At 36.0% G+C, this 20,350-nt stretch overlaps 1 protein-coding gene and 1 long non-coding RNA gene across 2 annotated transcripts; one reads left to right on the forward strand and one right to left on the reverse strand.

Annotated features, from left to right (window-relative positions):
• The first annotated feature begins 732 nt into the window (after nt 1-732).
• On the forward strand, nt 733-1,927 carry LOC130988616 (uncharacterized). The gene is made up of 2 exons (XR_009090152.1): nt 733-1,269; nt 1,387-1,927. It is a non-coding gene; the product is annotated as an uncharacterized LOC130988616 (long non-coding RNA).
• Nucleotides 1,928-14,436: 12,509 nt separating this feature from the next.
• Nucleotides 14,437-18,539, reverse strand: LOC130988617 (calcium uniporter protein 2, mitochondrial-like). The gene is made up of 2 exons (XM_057912506.1): nt 15,949-18,539; nt 14,437-15,136 (listed from the first exon to the last, which is right to left on the reverse strand). Exons 1-2 carry the CDS (start codon nt 16,513-16,515, stop codon nt 14,672-14,674), a joined length of 1,032 nt encoding a protein of 343 aa, XP_057768489.1. The 5' UTR covers nt 16,516-18,539; the 3' UTR covers nt 14,437-14,671.
• Nucleotides 18,540-20,350: the final 1,811 nt, after the last annotated feature.

Consider the following 20,350-nt stretch of genomic DNA (forward strand, 5'->3'; position numbering starts at 1 on the left):
TAACATTCTTCATTCAAGTGGTCTCGTCTACTTGCAATTTAATGTGTATTATATTTTTCACTTTTGTATAATATAGAGATTCTGATATACGATGTAAATTGTAATGACTTTTTTGATGATATTTATGTGTAACTCATGTAATTCAAAAAAAGATTTTTTCACTCAAAGAATGAACGTTAATAAATGAGGACTGTTCAACATCGCAATTTTTAGGAAAAGAAGTTAAAAAAAAAAATGAGGTATCACATTAACTGAACACTGCATCTGCATGTGGAAGAAATCAACTACAAAACTTTGTACCCCTAGATCCAACATTTCCTTAAACATGCACTTGCCTAATATTATGAAGATATAATCTCACCAAATGAAAGTAATTACCGTGAATTTTAATAGATAAAGGCATAAAGCATTTATGTTAGAATATTCCCAATATAGAACAATCATTGTTTTAAGTATTGTACTTTTTACCCACATCTTTGTCATCTCTATCGAATAAATATTCTTCTATCTCGACGAAGTTGAGTCGTATTTCTTTCTTGGGCCGTTCCAACGAAGTAGAGTTATTTTCTGTTTTGGAATAAATTAAAATTACTTTTTCTTTCACTCTCTCTTTTATTTTACTTTTTTATTCACTTTTTCACTAAACACTAGCTCCATACACCACGTGGCCAAAAGAAACACCTCACCTCCGTTGGGACAGAGGAATTAATAAATATAAGAAATGAATATGAAATATAAAAGATATAAAAACTGAGTATATCTGGTATACATTTTTTCTTTCAAATTTGTGTAGTTTTGCAAAACCACCCCCTATTAGTAATATATGATACTTCCTCTGTCTTTCAAGCATCTTTCTTTCTTTTTATTTTGGTTTGTGCCCTTAATATTTTTGTCACATATTTTTGGAAACAATTCTACTAACAATCTTCACTTTTGTAGAATTCATTCTCTATTCATTAAGGCTATGTTTGGTGTCTTAGTATACGCAGTATTAGCTTACTAATCGGGCTTTATGTGTGTGTTTGGTGTTTTTGTGCGCTTCATGGGCGGCCCTGGAAAACGCAAGGGCCCAGCCGAAATAATACAGATTTGTCCCGACTGTGAATCCCTCGCCCCCCTTCGGTTACGGAAGCCATCACTTTATCGTGATTTCCCCTTGCCATATTTGCCCTCTATTTTGTCATTCTCTTTCATCAAAATTTCTCCCGCTTCGAAATCTCCATTTTTCGTCCGTCTACCTGCGGTGTTCGACGAAGAATCAATTTTGGGGTAAGATTTCTCTCAGGCCATTTCTCTTCATTACTGGTTTTCTTTCTTACGCAGATATGTTTTTTTATCTCAGATCAAAGGGTGGCTAATTCTAGGGTTTTATTTTGATCCGTGCAGCTATAAGAATCGACTGTTGGGTTGAGTTTTGTTCAATAATATTTTTCAGCCATCGATTTGCTTCGATACTCGATTGTGTAAAAATATGGTAGCTGCTTCTTCCTCAAATATTCGTAAGTCCCCCCTCCTCCCCCCAAAGGATACGCTGGTCCAAGACAAAAAAAATGAGTGGGTATATTAGTCATTTTATCATCTAATCAGCTTTAATCGTGCTATTACTACTGCTCACCAAACTAACCAAAATAGATTGTTATGTAACTATTTAAATAATCAAACAACAATAAAGCATACTAATATCATTGTAATCAAGATTAGGTAGCCGAAAATAAACTATATTGGCTAATCCATTACCAAACACCAAACATAGCCTAAATATACAAGGGAGAAGTAGCAAATAGCCCCCTATCATATAACCCTCTAATATATTTACCTCTCCATCTTTTGATTTTGGGTTGTTAGCCCATCAACATCTCACAAGGAGTGTAAAATCCCTCCTATTCATTACGAATACCTATGTCCGTCTAATATTTCATTTTTTTAATTTAAGTTTTATTTCTCAAGTCTACAAATATATAAATTGTCAATTGATGGATAAGAAGAGCAAAATACACACAACATCCTTCATTCTTAAAATTTCAATTGAGGGATTATATTCTTATTGGCAGCCATTATATAAGCAAAACATTTTATAATCCATGTTGAATCTATGAAATAATACACATGAATTTTGGAAATATCAACTGCTCTAATTATTAGCATCCATATTAATCAAATGTACGTAGAAATAATTTAAAGAAAAAAAATGAAAATTTTCTTCTTCAACATAGCAAATTTTTGTTGATTTTAGGAAGAAAGATCTTTTTTTTCTTTTTTTTTTGTGGAGCTTAATGTTTGATCATTTATCTGTAGTTTAGGAAGATATAACTTTCTTATTTTTTGAGGAACTCATTATTGTTTGTCAATGTATTAGGAAGAATGAACTTCCTTTATTTGGTATTTTTAATGTATTTTTATTTTATTTGATATAATTATGAAAATGTTGTCTCAAGCTTTATAGAAGCAGATAAGTTTTGTGCCTTTGTTTTATTTTGTTCATATATAAGCTGAAACTTTATGAATTAGTGATCCTATGCGTATTGGTATGAAAAATTTATGCTCTTCTTATCCTCCAATTGAGAATGAAAAATATATATTATTGGTATGACTCATTTTTCTTTAGCGTAATGTGCACACATTTTGAAGAGCCTTTAATACGGACAGCTGTTGCTCTGAGACTTCGGAGGTGAGCCCAACAAATTGGAATATCGGTGGCCCACTTTCTATGACTTTTATGGCTAATAATTGATTATAATTAATTAATTAATTAATCCTCGTCTGTCGGTGCGCGATGAGTAATCATGAATATTTAAAATATGCCACAACACATTCCAATAAGAAAATGAGTATGATTTCCTCAAAATAAAAAAGAAATGAGGATAATATTTTTTTTTCTTCAAATAAAAAACATCTATATTAATTAAAACTTTATAAATCTAACCAAACAATGGCTATAACCTATGTGGGGTAATCAGAGATCCAAGTCACACTACATCTATAAGCATGGGCGGAGCTAGGGGTGGGGCAGGGGGTCACTGGGCCCCCTGGGATTTTAAAAAATAGTAGGTATATTTTTGTAATTTTAGTATTAAAAATAAAAACAATATGATTTTATCTTCTTATAGTTTTTGTGAGGTCTAAACGATGTTGTTTCGTACAGTCTTAATTAAAAAATTCTTTAAATAAGCAAGGGGTGTATCCTGTATTTGTACCATAATTTTCAATATTTATTAATTTTATTGCAAACTATTTTTGTAACATGAATATTACGTGGAGAATTAATCCACAAAAATTCCAAGTCAACAATCCGACGATCAGAAAAAATTACGAGGGACGAAATTGTAAAAATTGAAAAGATGATGATTTAATTCGCCACATTTCAAAAGTCGCGTTAAAATTGTTAATTCAAAATAGTTCATGATTTTATTTGCCAAAATCCTAAGTTTTATCCATCTTGATTTCTTGAAGTTGTTTTGTATGAACAAAATATATTTTTGTAATTTAAAAGATATTTATAATTGTTTTAATTAATGATTATTATTTATTTTTAATTTATTCATTATTTTTTAAATTTAATTATTATTTTTACTAAAAAAAATTGGACCCCCTAAAGCGAAAGTCTGGCTCCGCCCCTGTCTATAAGTATAACAGCAGCACCATCTCTAATAAAAATATGAACAGTCGAATTTGCACTTACATATAGACATACAAATTATGAAATCCTATTGTATAACAACAAACACTGTCTCTAAAAGCAACTTTCGGCATAAAATTATTTCACCCATTATTATTGTATAAGCAGTATTCCTTCAGTCCCCAAATATATATTCATTTTAAAATTACATCAATTTTAAAAAATTGGTTGAATGTGTATAAATAAAATAAAAATTCTATGTTTGTGAAGGGTATACATAGAAAAGAAATAAATGTATATTTTGGACACAAATAAGAAAAAATATAAATAAACATTTAAGAGAAGAAGATAATATTTTTTTTATATAAATGAATAATTAAATAAATAAATTTAAAGAATGTTCTACATTTGATTTTAAGCATTAAGTATTCTATCTTCGAAAGTACCTACTTCAGCTTCTGCCACTCGAATTTTCGATATTTCTTTTTATTTATCATCAAACGAATGATATCTCCTTCTGAAAATCCTAGCTATTCTTAGCATGATATTGGGAAATAGAATTGCTATTACTCAAACAAGCATGAAACATATGCTTTGAGAAATAAAATAGGTTTGATTGGCCATCTTTTTAATATATACATAAGGCATTCTTCGGATAATTCAAATCGAAGCAATTGGATGAATGGGGCGTGAATGAAACTTTTCCCAATAATCTTTCACAACCTTCCCAACTAATACTACTTTGAATTCGATATGATTTTTTTATTATTACGTATCGAGAGCATCTTGTATTTCATAAAAATTGGGGGGAAATATAATCCTTACGCAAAGGCCATCCTATCCAACTTTCAGGCATTAAAATAGGTTTCAAGCGCGCATGATTATCATAAGAGATTCCCAACATATCATAGGATTCTCGTTCTTGGATCAACTCACGCTAACAAAAAAAAGAAAAAAGAAAAAGAAAAAAAATAGTGTGTATATATATATATATATATATATATATATATATAGGGTGCGGTTATAGTGAGAACCACACTTATCGTGAGAACATAAGAACCATTAAAATCAATGCATCTACTATATAAATTAATGCATTCGCTATTAAATTTAATGCATCCGAAAATAATAAAAATTTTGCTCCCTTCAGGATTCGAACCCAGGATCTGCATTCATCCACCAAGATGCATCGACCGTAGATCTTGATGATTGAATGGCTTAAAATGGTTCTCTGTTCTAATTTTATTTAGTGGTTCTTATTTGAACCTCTCCCTATATATATATATATATATATATATATATATATAGGGTTGGATTCTACAAGAAAATGAGAAACATTGAACATGTCAGTAATGCGGTTGAACATACCAATAAATTTATTGAACGTTTGGGGTTTTTGGAGTTCAAAACCTGGATATGTTCAACACAATTACCGATACGTTCATCAAAAATTTGAATGCAAAAAATTAATCTTAATTATTGACCGTTTGATGGATCATGATCAATGGCTGAGATTGTTTCTCTTTTCTTTGCAAATATTTATTTTCCTGGGGAGGAAGTTGAATAGGAAAATAAATATTTTTCTATTAACACCGTCATCTACTTTCTTTTCTTTCTTTTCTCCTTTCTCCTTTCTCCTTTCTTCCGTCTTTTCGAGTCTATAGATATTAAAACTCATTCAAATTTGTTTAACAAAGAAAAGAGAAAGATATAAGTTCGTGAAATTAAATTGAGGGTCAATGAATTTGAGCCACTACTATTCTAGTTGATCTGTCACTCAGAAAAATAAAAAAAAGAAAGCCACAATGATGACATGTAGACCTAAATTGAAGGGAGTTGGGAATTCTATCGGCTTGCCAACTCTACATATGATCTATTAAAATAATTTGTGCAATGCGAAACTAATTTGCCATGTGTGAGCAATCTCTGCTAATTGTAAATGAAGATTCACTATTTCGAAAAGGTAAAGGATGATTAATGTTTCAATCATACTTATCCCACGTTTGATTGGTTGTTTTTAGAGGTTGAAAATGGATTCAATTAATTGAATCCATTGCTTGTTGTTTGGTTTGAATAATGAGATAACTATTACCCTTACATGTGGATAACCCAATCACCCAATTTATTACCCCTCAAAATAGAGGAGAAACAAAAGAAAGGGAATCTCTTACTAATGATTCATTTCCATTGGTAAATCAAACACTTACTCATAAAAGTAATGATTATTGTTATCATTCCACTCATTTATTTGATTCCATTCCCTTTTCATTTCTCTACTTGAACCAAACGAGCACTAAGGAGAGTGACCACATGCATATTGTAGACATGATTTTTTTTTCCAACTAGGGAAGGAAGATCATATTAACGTAAACTCCATTATCTATACTATATTAAAAATGAAGTTTTCAATTTCAAATCAATTTTAAAATTGAGTGACAATTTTATAGTTAAAATAAAATTGAAGGTTTATTTATAAGTTATACATTTTTTTTTCTTTTTCTTTAACTTCTTATTTTTCAATTTATTTCTTTTTTAAAATTATGAAATTCGATTAATTATAAAATATTTTATATGCATATCAAATTAAAGATCATGACAAGAGCTTAATTTGATATATGTTATGCAAATATTGGATTTAAAATATAAAAATTATATTTATTTAAAGATTAAAACTTAAGAAAATTATCTCTCCTCTATCCTCTTTCTTTTTTTGAATAAATCTATTTTTTCAATTATCTTTTAACTTATATATTGTTTTCTTTTTTCACAATATTATTTTTTATTAATATGAATTATTCTTTATTATTTTTATATTAAACTAAAATATAGTATTTGTCTTAATTATAGTATTTTTAATTATATTTAGAATTTTAATATAATAATCAAATGATAATCAATTTTACATATAATAACATATAAAAATATTTTCCATGCATTGCACGAGTGCAAATACTAGTTATGTAATAGGGAGAAGTAGCAAATAGCCCCTATCATACAATCCCCTAACATATTTACCCCTCTATCTCTTAATTGTGGGCTGTTAGCCCCACAACATCTCATAAAAAGTGCAAAAATCCCCCTATTTCTAATGGACACTTAACACCGTTAAATATGTATTTTTTATTTTTTTATTTCTTATTTTAGTATAATATTTATTAAGCAAAATACATTGCTACAAATATTTCTACGCAAACTTCAACCTTAATTAATAATTAATAACTATCACTGAAATATAAATTCGCATTTTTTGGGAACAATCGACAAGTACGCAAAGATTAAAATATGTAAAATTGAGTGCTCGTAAGCTTTCACGTATTTTTCTCTGTTATACCACTTGAATATCATGGTCAATGGATCTTGCTTCTTGGAGAAATAAATAGAAGCAATTGCGTGAGCATATTTTAATCTTTGGGTATTCGTTGATTGTTTCAAAAAATACAAATTTATATTTAATGATAGTTGTTAATTATTAATTAGGGTTGAGGTTTGCGTAGAAATATTTGTACGAGTGTATTTTTCTTAACAAACATTATAGTGAAATAAGAAATAAGAAAAAAAAATACATATTTAACGGTGTTAAGTGTCCGTTAGGAACACGGGGGACTTTGCACTCTTTATGAGATGTTGAGGGGCTAACCGCCCACAATTAAGAGATAGGGAGGTAAATGTGTTAGGGGGTTGTATGATATGATGTTATTTGCTACTTCTCCCTATGTAATATAACTATATAAGACGCAAATTGCACACAAGAGATAAATTAATGGAAAAAAGTAGCAATTTAACCCCTATTATAAACGCTTATATAATCTATGGTATCATATACTTAAAATTTGATCAATCAGATTCCTAATGTTTGAGTGCAATTAAATCCCTCCATCTAACGGTCAACTAACGCCATTTATTTTTTATTACTTCACTGTCGTCTGATGTTCTCTCTCTCTCTCTCTCCCCTCCCCCCATCTCTCTCTCTTTGCCCCGCGCACGGTGGCCGCCGCCGTCGGCACCTTCTCTAGTCTGGCGACGCTTCCTCCAGTCTATTCCTTTCTCCTCTGACCCGCGAAACACCAAAATCCCCACATTTTAAGAGCCCTAAAATCCTAACCTCCTTCAATTTTCGTCCGAACCACTACCTGTCACAGAACTACTACAACAACAGTGATAACACCACCGCCTCTGGGATAGCAACAACATAGCTGCCTTTCTCTGACCTACAACATCGGCCAATCGGCCCGCCACCATCACCGCCTTCACTCATCTTCTTGATTGACGAGCAATAGCCCCCTTAAGACCACCGTCGCTGCCAATCAACTTTCTCTCTCTCTCTCGGTCGATCGATGAAAAGCAACAGGTCTATTGCTGCTGCCGTCGATCTATCACGAGGGATGGAGTAATTAAGCTCACTAGAGGAACTCCTAACCTTGAGATGCAAGCTCTTCGAAAAATCATTGTCACCGGCTTGACAAAGCTTGCTTCTGGTTGTCGGGGATTAGCTTAATTGGATCTAAAAAATTGCGAGGAAATTGATGACTCGGGACTTTGGGCCTTGGCTTACTTTTTTTTTTTGATAAGAAAAGCAATTTTATTGAGAAGCAATCTGTGGTACCAGAAGTACCGCGAAAGAGTTACAAACTCACAGGAGAAGAACCGCCTGTTATCCAACTCTCAAAACTCGATTCGGTGTTGAGAAAACCAAAAACCTTTCCCCATCCCCACATCCTAACTTTGGGCCTTGGCTTACTACTCAAGGAGTTTACAATAGGTATGATGTGGAAGGTCACCGAATGGGTTCAGGCGAGCCAAACGGCTTTGTCGGCGACGTCAGAAATCAAGTGATGATCTGTTGTGCAATAGTTAAAAAAAATACTGACAACTTTAGTTGGCCATCAGACAGAGGGGCTTAATTGCACAAAAATTAGAACATTAGGTATCTGATTGATCGAATCTTGAGTATAGGGTGCCAGAGGCAATATGAGTGACTCTGATAGGGGCTAAATTGCTACTTCTCCCTCAATTAAATTAAGAAAAATGTATGCTATGAGAGTGAAATTTGATATTTTTTCTATCGTCGCTTCACCAATAGGTCGATATTAATTTTTTCTATCATCGATATTTTCCCTAAATTAATTAAGAGTTTTGTTTGTATATGATTTGATCCGTGATGAATAATTTAATTTGCACTTCAATTATTTAATTAATTAATATTATTTATTATTTCAAAGGTAAGTGAAATATTTACTTTTTCTCCAATTTTATCAATTACATTATCAAACCAACTGCCGATAAAAGGACTGAGCACATTTATTAGTTATAACTTATATATACTAATTGAGATGATTAGATGAAGGATAAATTTGGCACAAAATTAAAAATTCATCTACATAAACGCTAAAGTGACGCTTATGTTGAAATAAGTACATACGGGAATTATAATTAAAACTTCTAGACTGACACTTTGTTGCTAAAAGATGGACTATGTTTGGTTTGGTGGATAAGATAGATAAAATAGAGTAAAATTTAATTATTTAAATTATTAAGTTTTGTATTTGGATTAAGTGGTTGCGATGTAGGATAAATTGAAGGGTTAGAGAGAGAGCTACAATTGAAAAACCATGGTTCTATTTTTAAAAACTACAAAAAAATGCAAAAGCATTAGACAAACAAAATCAATAATAATTTTTGTGATGATATATTTGGATTTTGCATTATAGATTAAAGGATGATTAAATAATTAATCTAATTTTAGAATAATCTAATTAGATGATTAGAGTGTGAGTTATTCATCACAAATTAAATCATGTAAATTAAATATGTAACTAAATTAAATTATTTTATCAATTATTTTTTATTGTTCAAACCAAACATTTGCTAAGAATAATATATATATATATATATATATATATATATATATATATATTTATTAAAATAATTTAGAAAATGCTTAGTCATGCTGCATATTCTTTCTATATATTAAAGCATATAATTATCTCTACTTCTCTTGTTGCGATTGTTAATAGCTTCAATTTATTTTTTGGACCCAGTTTATATATAGCTCAGAATTCTTCTTGCAATTGTGACTAATTTACGACATTGTTTTGTCTTGCAATTAACTGTGGAAGACATTTGTAGCCCTTCTTTTTTTTTGAGAATTTTTGGAACCCTTCTTTGTGTTGTCTGATTTACGTCATGTTCAATTGTTCATTGTTCACGTTTCTCTTTACTTATTAAATCTCAAAAACAGATAAAATAATTGCACGTACGGTCATTGATAATGGTGCGGTCCAATAGGGTGCGAGAGCAGATTCCAATTTTTTTTTAAATTACATAAATAAAAGGTGGAAACATCAAAGAAACATGCATCTTCGAGTAGATGGGGATATCCCTAGTACAATTACAAACCTAACAATTTTTTGTTTAGTTTTTTTTTTTTTCACATGCCAAATTATAATTATGATAGCGTTTGATTTATATTTTTTTTTCTCCCATGATATAGGTGTTGTGACATGCCACATAGCCTAGAATAATTTTTTGAATGAGTGGCTATTGTATTAAGAAAAACCATAAAAGTACAAATTTCGTGGAAACACCTATACATGTTTAACAAACAATATTCATATAAGGATTTTGCCTTCTTTTTCTTTTTTCCTTTATCTAGAGGAAATATTCAAAGAATGATTTGTTAAAGAGAATATTTTAATAAACTACTCCCTCCGTCCCACGAATCATGATACAGTTTCCTTTTCGGTCTGTCCCGCGAAGCATGACACGTTTCTAATTGTACTCTTTGGTCACTGATTTAAAATAAACGTGTTGGTGATTAGGTTTTTAACTTTTAAGAGCATCAGGTGGATTCAGACGCTGGTACCTATCGGGCCCGCGAGCCCCCCTCAAATGCCACACCCACCTAGCCCGCGCCAAGTGCCCAGCTCCGCTCCTTTTAAAATTTTGAAAAACGATCATTTTTTTTGGATTTCGACAGAGAACCGACTCTTTTTATTCCCTCCCCCCCCCACTTTTCCCTTCTATAAAATCCTCCCTTTTTCCATACAATTTTACACACAACTCTCATTCTTCTTCATCCTTTTTTTTCTAGAATTTCTTCTTCATCTTATTTCTTGCAGATTTATTTTTCTTCTTATCATATATTTTGTGCAACAAAAATAAAAATGGATGATAATTGAAAAAATTGGTGGAGCAACCACCCCCAAAATCCCTCTCCGCAACGCAAATTCATCCGACCAAGTATTTTTGCTATTTTTTGAAGAATCAAACGCCGCTCCAACAGCGGGTCTTGAGGGAATTAATTTGAACCGCCAATTTTCGGCGGCGACCAAGCACAAGGTGAAGGAGATAGCGACCATGCCGGTGACCACCAAACAAAGAGTTGGCTATACTCCGACTAAGACGGCGCTCATTTGTTGTTCGTATGCGGAAACTACACTCGACTCCGTCAAAGGCACCGACCAAAAGGGTGCCATATAATAGGGCTCTATTATCACCAAATACAATAGAAAATGACCTCCCAACACCATTCCACGCAACGTGAAGCAAATCAAGTCGTACTTTCAACGTGTCCAAAATGATGTGAAGGTGTAGGAGAGGCCATCTATGAGAAGTGCCGGGCGAATCGGGCCTTCGACATGAGCGATGATCAAATCACCTTTCAAGCACAATAATTGTATGCTGCCGAGCTTGGTGTATTCAAATATCCACATGCGTGGAATGTGCTTCGCGGATGTCAAAAATTCGCGTCTATTTGCGAGGATGTCCACTTTGCCAAACGTTCCAAGGGCTCGGATGGTCGCTTCACAACGACTGCTAGCGAGTCAAGTATCTCAACGAGGCCCCAAGGCCAAAGGCGACAAAGAAATACAAAGGAAAAGACAAGAAAAATGCGGAGACATCCGGCGAGCAAATTCGAGCTCTCGAGGCCATGAAAAACATGGTGAAAGTCATGAGTTAGAACACTAAGAAAATGATTTATAGTTCATGGAAGAATGATGAATAGATTCAATGTTGGTCAGGTGAGCTTGAGGTTGAGCAAAGGGATGTGATGGAGGTTCTGGACCAGTGAAGCTTGTAGTGGATAAATTTCGTATAGTCCATTTGAATAAATATTCACGGCCCAAACGCCTAGCCCAATCCGAAAAACTGAATTAATTTCAATTAATTCAGCCCAACCCGGTACTTTAGGTCATTAAGGCCCATCGACCCAAACCCTAGAGAGGGCAGCAACTTGGGGAAGAAGGAAGGAAATAAGGTCAGTGATACGATCCCACGAATATCAGGACGACTAGGGTTTAAGGAGACGTGGCAGCAAAATCCTAGCCGTTAGGCCATCACGGTATAAATAATAACCAACTAAGTCATTCGACCCACACAGTCATTCGCACTCCAACACGTTCTCTCCCCGCTCGCACTATTCTGCCTCCACGCTCTCAGCCTTAGATTTTCCGGTGATCAAATCAACCGAGACGACCCAACGGCCCTCGTTCATTGCTCAATTACTCTTCAACTCCGTCGACCAGATCGACCCGATTTACTCTTTCCTTTACTTTCAATTGCATTCAATACGATTTTTATTAATATTGTTATTGACTTGAGCGTCGGAGGCCCTTCCATCGACACCCCCACCGGTGCTCCAAAAAGGGCTCTAACGTCGTTCGTGTTTCAGGTTGCTAGTGCCCATCGTACCGGACGACCCCGACGTCCTTATCCGTAATTGTTGGATCCATCCCCAGCAAAGCTCACATCAAATGTTTGTAGCATTTTAATGCCACATGATCTTGCCATTTGGATACCTTTATTCTCATATGTTACAGTTGCTAGATCCTTTGTCATACCTGCCATGCCCACGATTTTGACCATTTCCATGATTATTCTGACCACTATATGGCTGGTAAGCAGCATTCGCTTGAAATTGAAAGGTCAGATTTGCAGTAGAAGATGACACATCAGCTTGATTTTGAAGATGGAGCTCATGAGTTTGAAGTGCGAATTGCACTTCATGCAAGGTCATAGCAACGAGATGAGAGAAGCACACTGATACTCTCAAACTCTGTTCCCAAGCTTTGAAATATATATGATACAAGATCCAATTCAGAGATCGATTTCCCAATGTTGAACAATTGATCTAAAATTTCTCTGAATATCGAAATGTAGTCATTAATGGTGGAATCACATTTCTTCATGACTTGAAGTTGATTACGAAGCTGCAAAGCAAGAGCTTTGGACTGAGAATGGAACAAAGTCTCAAATGCTTTCCAGATATGCGAAGTTGTGGTGCATCGGCCAATGTACCCCATCATTTGTGGTGTGATCGACACAAGGATCCGGCTGAAGAGAAATTGATCTATACATAACCACATGAGATATTTAGGATTGACAGAAGAGTTACCTGAATCCGACTCCAGAAATTGAGGAGAAGTTGCAGTTTGAATAATAATGAACCTATTAAGCTAGAAAGAGAATATTATTAGAGAGAGAAAAAAAATCTAAAAGGGATAAAATTGGAAGAATATATTTTGAAAATGAGTTAATTGCATCAAAATACACGAACTTTAGTCACTTTTCCATTCTGCACACGAACTTTGAAATTTAAAATTTTAATCATGAACTTTGCAAGTGTTTCAATTTTTCCTTAAAATTGAATTTCCCTGAATTTGATGCTGATGTGGATCCTATGTGGCAGCCGGAAGTGTGCCACTTATTTTACCGTCCGACACATAAAACGGCGTCATTTTTTTAAGGATAAACGTCGTCATTTTGTCTCAATTGACGAAATTAGGTTTAAATTTCAAAAGCCCCAATCTCTCACCTTTTCCGAAGTTATCTTCTTCTTTTTCTTCTTCTTCCAAAATTAGCTTATTCTTCGTGGAGTCCATGCTCGAAAATGTATAGTTTTGCAACTACGTTGAAGCCTAGACTCGCCGCATGACCTTAATCGAGAACCATTACGCAGGAAAATTCCATAAAAGATTTCAGAAATTTTTACGCAATAGTTTTGATGATTATCCTTATGTGTGAGTGCTTTAAAGATTCACACGATTGAAATGAGTGGAATCAGTTGCATCGCTGCTGGTGTTGATTTCGGTTCTGATCGTAGCTTCTCGTTCCAATCTTGACTGCAACCGCACTTGTTCCAATCTTGACTGGAAATGAATTATGCCTCTTTTCAATGTTCCAGTTCTTCCTTCAAATTGCAAATTTTCGTATCGGTACTTCTTGATTAATGATTTCTCATCAATGGTGATAACTTGCAACGCCCAGGCTGCGCTGGTGGTGGTCAATTTGGCCTCCGAAAGGAAGATGATGTTTGGAATAAGAATTAGGACTTTTTTCAGACAATCACTCTCAAACGACGTCGTTTTGTATTGCCACGTTAGCTACAATGACACATGTTACATACGCGTGGCATCTACAATAACACGTTAGCTTTTCGGATGCTGAAATTCAATTTTAAGGAAAAATTGAAACACTTGCAATGTTCATGATTAAAATTGTAAATTTCAAAGTTCATATGCAGAATAGAAAAGTGACTAAAGTTCGTATATTTTGATGTTATTAACCCTTTAAAAATAATAAACCATAAGAGGATTACTTTTGTAAACAGATTTGTTGGAGAGCTTATAAATTATTAAAGCTTCTTTTTGCAGTAACTGCCCTATAACAAAATTAGGAATCTTGTCTCCCCTATAACAAATTAATATCGGATAATTTTAGATCAATTCAAAACACCACTTAATTTTTTTTTTTTTGATAAATAAAACACCACTTAATTAGATAATGCTAATCGTGTCCCTCTAGAGATTGAAATCACATTCTGCTAGAAGAATATTTCTGTTAATCGTTGATTTCAATTGTTCATTTCCTACAAATATAATGAACGTAATCTACTACTCCATGGTTACATACGCCGGCAGTAAAACACGTCTTAACAATCTGTTAAAAGGCCTAGGTGAGTAACAAAAGAACAAAATTTCTTATGCTTTTTCACATTTTAGATTTTAAACATCTGTATCCGATCTAATTTTTCTTGCATTTGAAACAAGATGATGATCAAGCTCTATGAGTGGTTGGAGAGGCAAACGAAACAGCAGCAGCGGTTTCCCTCGCCTGCGGATGACAAGCTTTCTTCAGCTCCTCATACCTCTCCACATCGAAACGCAGCGCCTTGAAGAGGCGCTTCTGCTTGGCCTCGAACCTGCTCTGGAAGAACCCCTCGAATGACGGCTCTTTCGACGTTCTCAGGAAGAAAGCATAGCCTCCCATGAAATAAATTGATGTCACATAGAAGCAGATTGGCTCCATCACATCCCACGACAGCTCCCAGAAGGTTAGCCTCATGAAGGCCGCTGTCTGAACAACAAGGTACCCTAACCCGACCCAGAGCTCGCGACGAGCATAGAACTCTGCTTTCCGGTCTATGGCCGCCTTCTGTTTCTCCAGTTCTTCCAGCTCCTTCATCCTTGGATCGTCTGGTCTTGGGGGAAGAGGCATTAGTCCTTGGATTGCTTTCACCACCTGTGTCAAAACACAATTGTACAAACAACATTTGTTTTACTACTATGATTCTTTAACTTTAGCTTTGTCACAAGATTTAACATAATGTCCCTTAGACTCCATTATATCTCCCTCCCCTATTTTTTGTCAAGAATTTTCAAGTTGTTTGTAAAATACGTTGAGGAATATACATCACCCAATTCACCTCTCTTAGTCTTCTAGAGTTTTCATTTCTTGAAAAGGACTAATAATAATTCAAGAATAGAAAACCAAGACTCCTCCACAATAATGGGAAGTCCTTTTCATTCCCCTTCCTTCACTCCACCAAATTTTTTAAATCAAGACTTCTCACGCAATGAAAAAACCAATCCCTCAATTATCTGTCACCCAAACTTATCAATCGAAAGATTTTTTCCTTTTTCTTTTCCATTTTTCTTTTATTTTTTTTAGTTATGGCGAAAGCCAAGGGATTTTATTTTGTCAAGAGGGGTGATGCTCTTTGAATTTTTTCTTCCATGATCAGAGATCCACTCTCTAATAAAAGTCACCACCTTGTTTGGTGCGAAAACATTGTTTCGATTTCCTGTGGAAGAAGACATGGAAAACCAGCACACAACGAAAAGAGCTAATTAGTTCTCGGTAGTCTCCAGATCAAAACTTAGGGTAAAGAATGAAAAGAGTAAATCAGATCCAATTACCAACATATTTCGACTTCTGACATAACCGTACTGCTGATCTATGATAAATTCACAATTTACCATAATCCTTTCTCGATTAATATACACAAATTGATAATTTAGAGAGAGATTGGGAGAGAGAGAGAGAGCGCCAACCTGCTCAGGCCTGAGGAAGACGACGTTTCCGAGGACAATCACACTCCCAGATTCATCGAGTATTTTCGCGAATTCGTGCCCTAATTCCGGACTCAAGCATTCCTTGGCACAAATCTCCAAAAATTCCGGATACGATACACAATCCTTCTCCATCTGCCTTAATTTCGACTTCACCATTTCAAGCTGCGACAGTCTAAGAATCTTCCTCGCGTCCATCACCGTCATACTCTCCTCCCGCGACTCCTCCGCCGCCTCCGGCCGCCGCAAGCCGTCGAGCCTGATCCTGTCTCTGGTAATGTCCATCTCGCGGAGCTTCTCCAGCAGCTTCTCGCCGGTCGGAAGGAACCGGACGGGCGATGGCGTCGCCGCCGATTGGCGGTGGAGATATCGCCGGAATATACCATCATCTCCGGGATCAGGGGCGATATTAGTGGGCGACGTCTGATGACTCAGCGCGGCCGATTTGACGGCGGTGCGCGGTAAGGAAGTACGGCAATTTGTGATCGCCGGGTTCGTCATCCTCGACATACTGAGGAGGCGCTGAGGCATCATTCTGTTGAACGCCATTGATGAATGAATTCTAATGCAACAGCAATAATTCGAGAGAGAGAGAGAGAAATCAATTAGGTTTGAATGTAGATGCGTTTGGTATGGAGATATCTTGGCCTCGTTGGACCGCCGCTATTTATAGCCCCAACTAATACGCCAACCAAACACGAAAATACTACTAGTATTTATATTTTCTTTTCTTTTCTTGAGGGGAAATAATTACTAAAAATTACCACAATAACAGAATTAATATACTATTTAATTTTATCCCAAGACACAATACAATGAGAAAACACGAATATTCTCTAAATAAATTACAATTATATTATAAGTAAAAAAGTCCGTTGAATAGTGGAGTTTAGGAGTTGACGTGGTTAGATAACTATAATTAGTATGAAAAAAAAAAAAATGACGCAACGTGTCGCCGCATAATATATGTATGAGGAAGAAAGCCCAAACTTCGCGGGCAGGCGGAAGGGAAGGATTCAAACCTACACCAAATAATTATCAAATCAAGAAAAATAGCCTACACCAGTTCCAGCCTGTTTCAATCTGGAATTTATTTTGGTTTGTTTTGAATTTAATGTATTTTTCAGCAACTTTTAGCAGCCAAATGTTAGGAGCCGTTCCTTTCATCTCTTACATTTTTCTCATATAATGCCCTTAAATTTGAATCAAATCAGTTCAGTTCCTTTCGATTCCTAAGGGCCCGTTTGATATGAGTTTAAAAACAGGATAAGTTAAATTAATATGGATTTATGCAGTGTTTGGTATTATGTGCTATTAATATGGTCAACTCCAGGTTTATCCCAAGACCCTAGCTTATTTTGTGAGATTAACCCACACTAATTATACCACCCTCCCCATGGGATAAATTTAATACCGAGATGTTAAAATTGAAAATTGATACCCTTTTCACGCTAAACGATGCTGTGAGGATACCAATGCCTCCATCTTATTTTCAGATTTGAGGACACGAATGTCTTTTGGTAAAATATGTGAGGATAATTTAGGTATTTGATATGTTAATCCAACTTATTCCAATGGATATCAAACACTTTTTGGGATTAATTACCAATGATATCAAACACACATATGATATTAGAAATCATGATTAATCCACACTAAATTATCAGGATAATTTATATCCTGATTAATCCAATACTGAAAACCAAACGGGCCCTAAATTGTAATATTATAGTCATGATTAAACTGCTCTTAATCTAAATTCGTGGAACTTCCTAGGCTGTTTTTTTTTTATTGAAATAATTTTATAAACAAATTATTGTTTTGTTTTCTAAGAATGCATTTTTTTTTTGAAAGGGAAATAGTACGATTTTATTTCTCAACGTCAAGACGTACAATATCCCTAAGCCAACGCGGAAAATCCTGCGTCCATTGACAACAACTATCTATTTTCCGCGCATACTGCGCTAAACAATGTGCGGCCTTATTCGCCGATCTATACGTGTGGAACACACCAATAAGAATACTATCACGAGCAGCCTCAAGGATCTCGCGTATATCTAACGGTAAGAAATCCGCCTCCTCTACTGGATCTGCCATTACTCTCGCGGCCAACATCGAATTCGTGTAAATACGAATCGGCCTGAATTCACACTCCACGCAAAACACTATACCAGCTACCACCGCCATAACTTCCGTTATCATCGAGTTCGTCGTGGGTTGAGTTCTCTTGGACATTGCAGCACAAATCGTCCCCAACTCATTCCTGACAATCACCCCAACTCCGAAAGCTCGAGCCCCTTCATTGAAAAGAACATCAACATCCACTCGGTATTCTCCTCGCTTTGGTCTCTTCCACTTCTTCTCACCCAAGGACAACCCCATGACAGTGCTCATCGCAAAGGCTGGTTTTGCACGTTGAAAACCCTCCCAAATAGCCATACACTCATGTTCCGATGGTACCCTAAGAACCTCTCCATCCCCATGTTTAAACTTACACTTAGCAACCCATATCTACCACACCATTATCACCCACACCTCATACTCCTCTTTAGAAAATATGTCACGAATAGCCCAAGCCACATGCATCAACTCCAGCCCTCGTGCTTTCTGCAACAGAGACCAGAAAATACTCTCATTCCAAGACTGCCGGACAGCTGAACAATAGAGCAAACTATGCTCAGTAGAATCCCAGCCACGCCTGCAGCTAACGCAGCTGCCTTCAACCAGGACGTGCTGTCTTTTAAGGTTAAGCTCTGTCGGAATCAGGTTCGAGAGAGCTCGCCACATGAAGACTCGCGCCTTTGGCGGAATAGAGAGATGCCAAACAAGCTTACTCCACCATTTCATCTCTCGCACACTTGTCGAAGAACGCTGATCATAAAAGCCAATTGCAAGTAAATAAGCAGACTTCACTGAAAACTGACTTTTAGGCTCAAATCGCCAAGCAATCTCATCACTTTCGCCATGCTCGACAATAGGCGTAATAAGCACTCGATCAACATCCAGCGGCCAAAGAAACTGATCGAGCCGAGCTTTATTCCACTTTCCATCATCATCTATAAAGTTTGCTACTCTCAGATCCCCCACCCGATCACTTCTTTCTTTTCCAATCAGCCTGCTGTCAGAACCATTCTTCACCCATGAATCTTGAAAAATTTGTATCCTTTCGCCATCATCGACCTTTCAATATTTACCCCGGTCCACAAGATCCCGACTCCAAGCAAGAGACCGCCAAATATAGGATGCCCCCGCCCGAACCGGCGCATCCATAATATCCATGTTTCTATAGTACCGAGCTTTAAAGACTCTAGACACCAGGGATTCTGGGTTCCGAATCATACGCCATAATTGTTTAGCAAGAAGAGCTATGTTAAAATTCTGCAGATCCCGGAAACCCATCCCTCCCCACTCCTTGGGCCGACACAAGTTATCCCATCGCTTCCAATGTATTCTCCGCTTATCATCTTTATCTCCCCACCAAAATCCCGCACACAAACGATTAATATCATCACAAATATAATCGGGCAACTTAAAACACTACATCGCATAAGTAAGAATAGCCTGAATGACCGCTTTGATCAACACTTCTCTTCCTCCTCCCGAGAACTCCCGCTGACCCCAGCTGAGAAGCTTTTTTTTGCACTTTTTTCAATCAAGTAGCTAAATTGAAGTCTTTTTTGTCGGAGAGAAAAAACAGGCAACCCCAAATACTTCTGAATACCGTTACCTTCCTAAACACCAAGACTCTCAAGCACCGATTCCTGTTGCCAGCGCTGCGTATTAGGGCTGAAAGATGCCGAAGACTTCTCAAAATTCACCCTCTGCCCCGAAGCCAACTCATACTCTCGGAGGATCCGCTTCACAACAGCAGCCTCTGTGCGGTCTGCCTTAAAAAATATCAAGGAGTCATCTGCAAAGAACAAATGCGTGATGGACAACTCCCTTGGAATAATCGGAACTCCATGAATATGCCCTCTATGTGACGCCAAATGGAATAAGGAAGGGAGACCCTGCGCACAAAAAACAAAAAGAAAAGGTGAAAGGGGATCACCTTGTCGAAGACCTCTCGTCGGCTTCACCTCTCCATAAACACTTCTATTAAGCAAGAAGCTAAAGGAGACTGATCGAACACATTGCATAATGAGCCTTTGCATTCTGTCAGGAAAACCCAGTTGTCGAAGAACCGCCTCCAAGTAATCCCACTCCACTCGATCATAAGCTTTGCTCATGTCAAGCTTAAGAGCCACCGTACCATTCCGCCCTTGTCTCCGATTACGAATCCAATGCTGACATTCAAAACTAATAAGGATATTGTCTGTGATTTGCCGACCCTTAATGAAAGCACTTTGATTTTGATCCACCAACCGACCCAAAATTCCACGCA

The sequence above is a fragment of the Salvia miltiorrhiza genome, chromosome 6 (assembly GCF_028751815.1).
Source record: "Salvia miltiorrhiza cultivar Shanhuang (shh) chromosome 6, IMPLAD_Smil_shh, whole genome shotgun sequence".
Lineage (NCBI taxonomy): Eukaryota > Viridiplantae > Streptophyta > Magnoliopsida > Lamiales > Lamiaceae > Salvia > Salvia miltiorrhiza.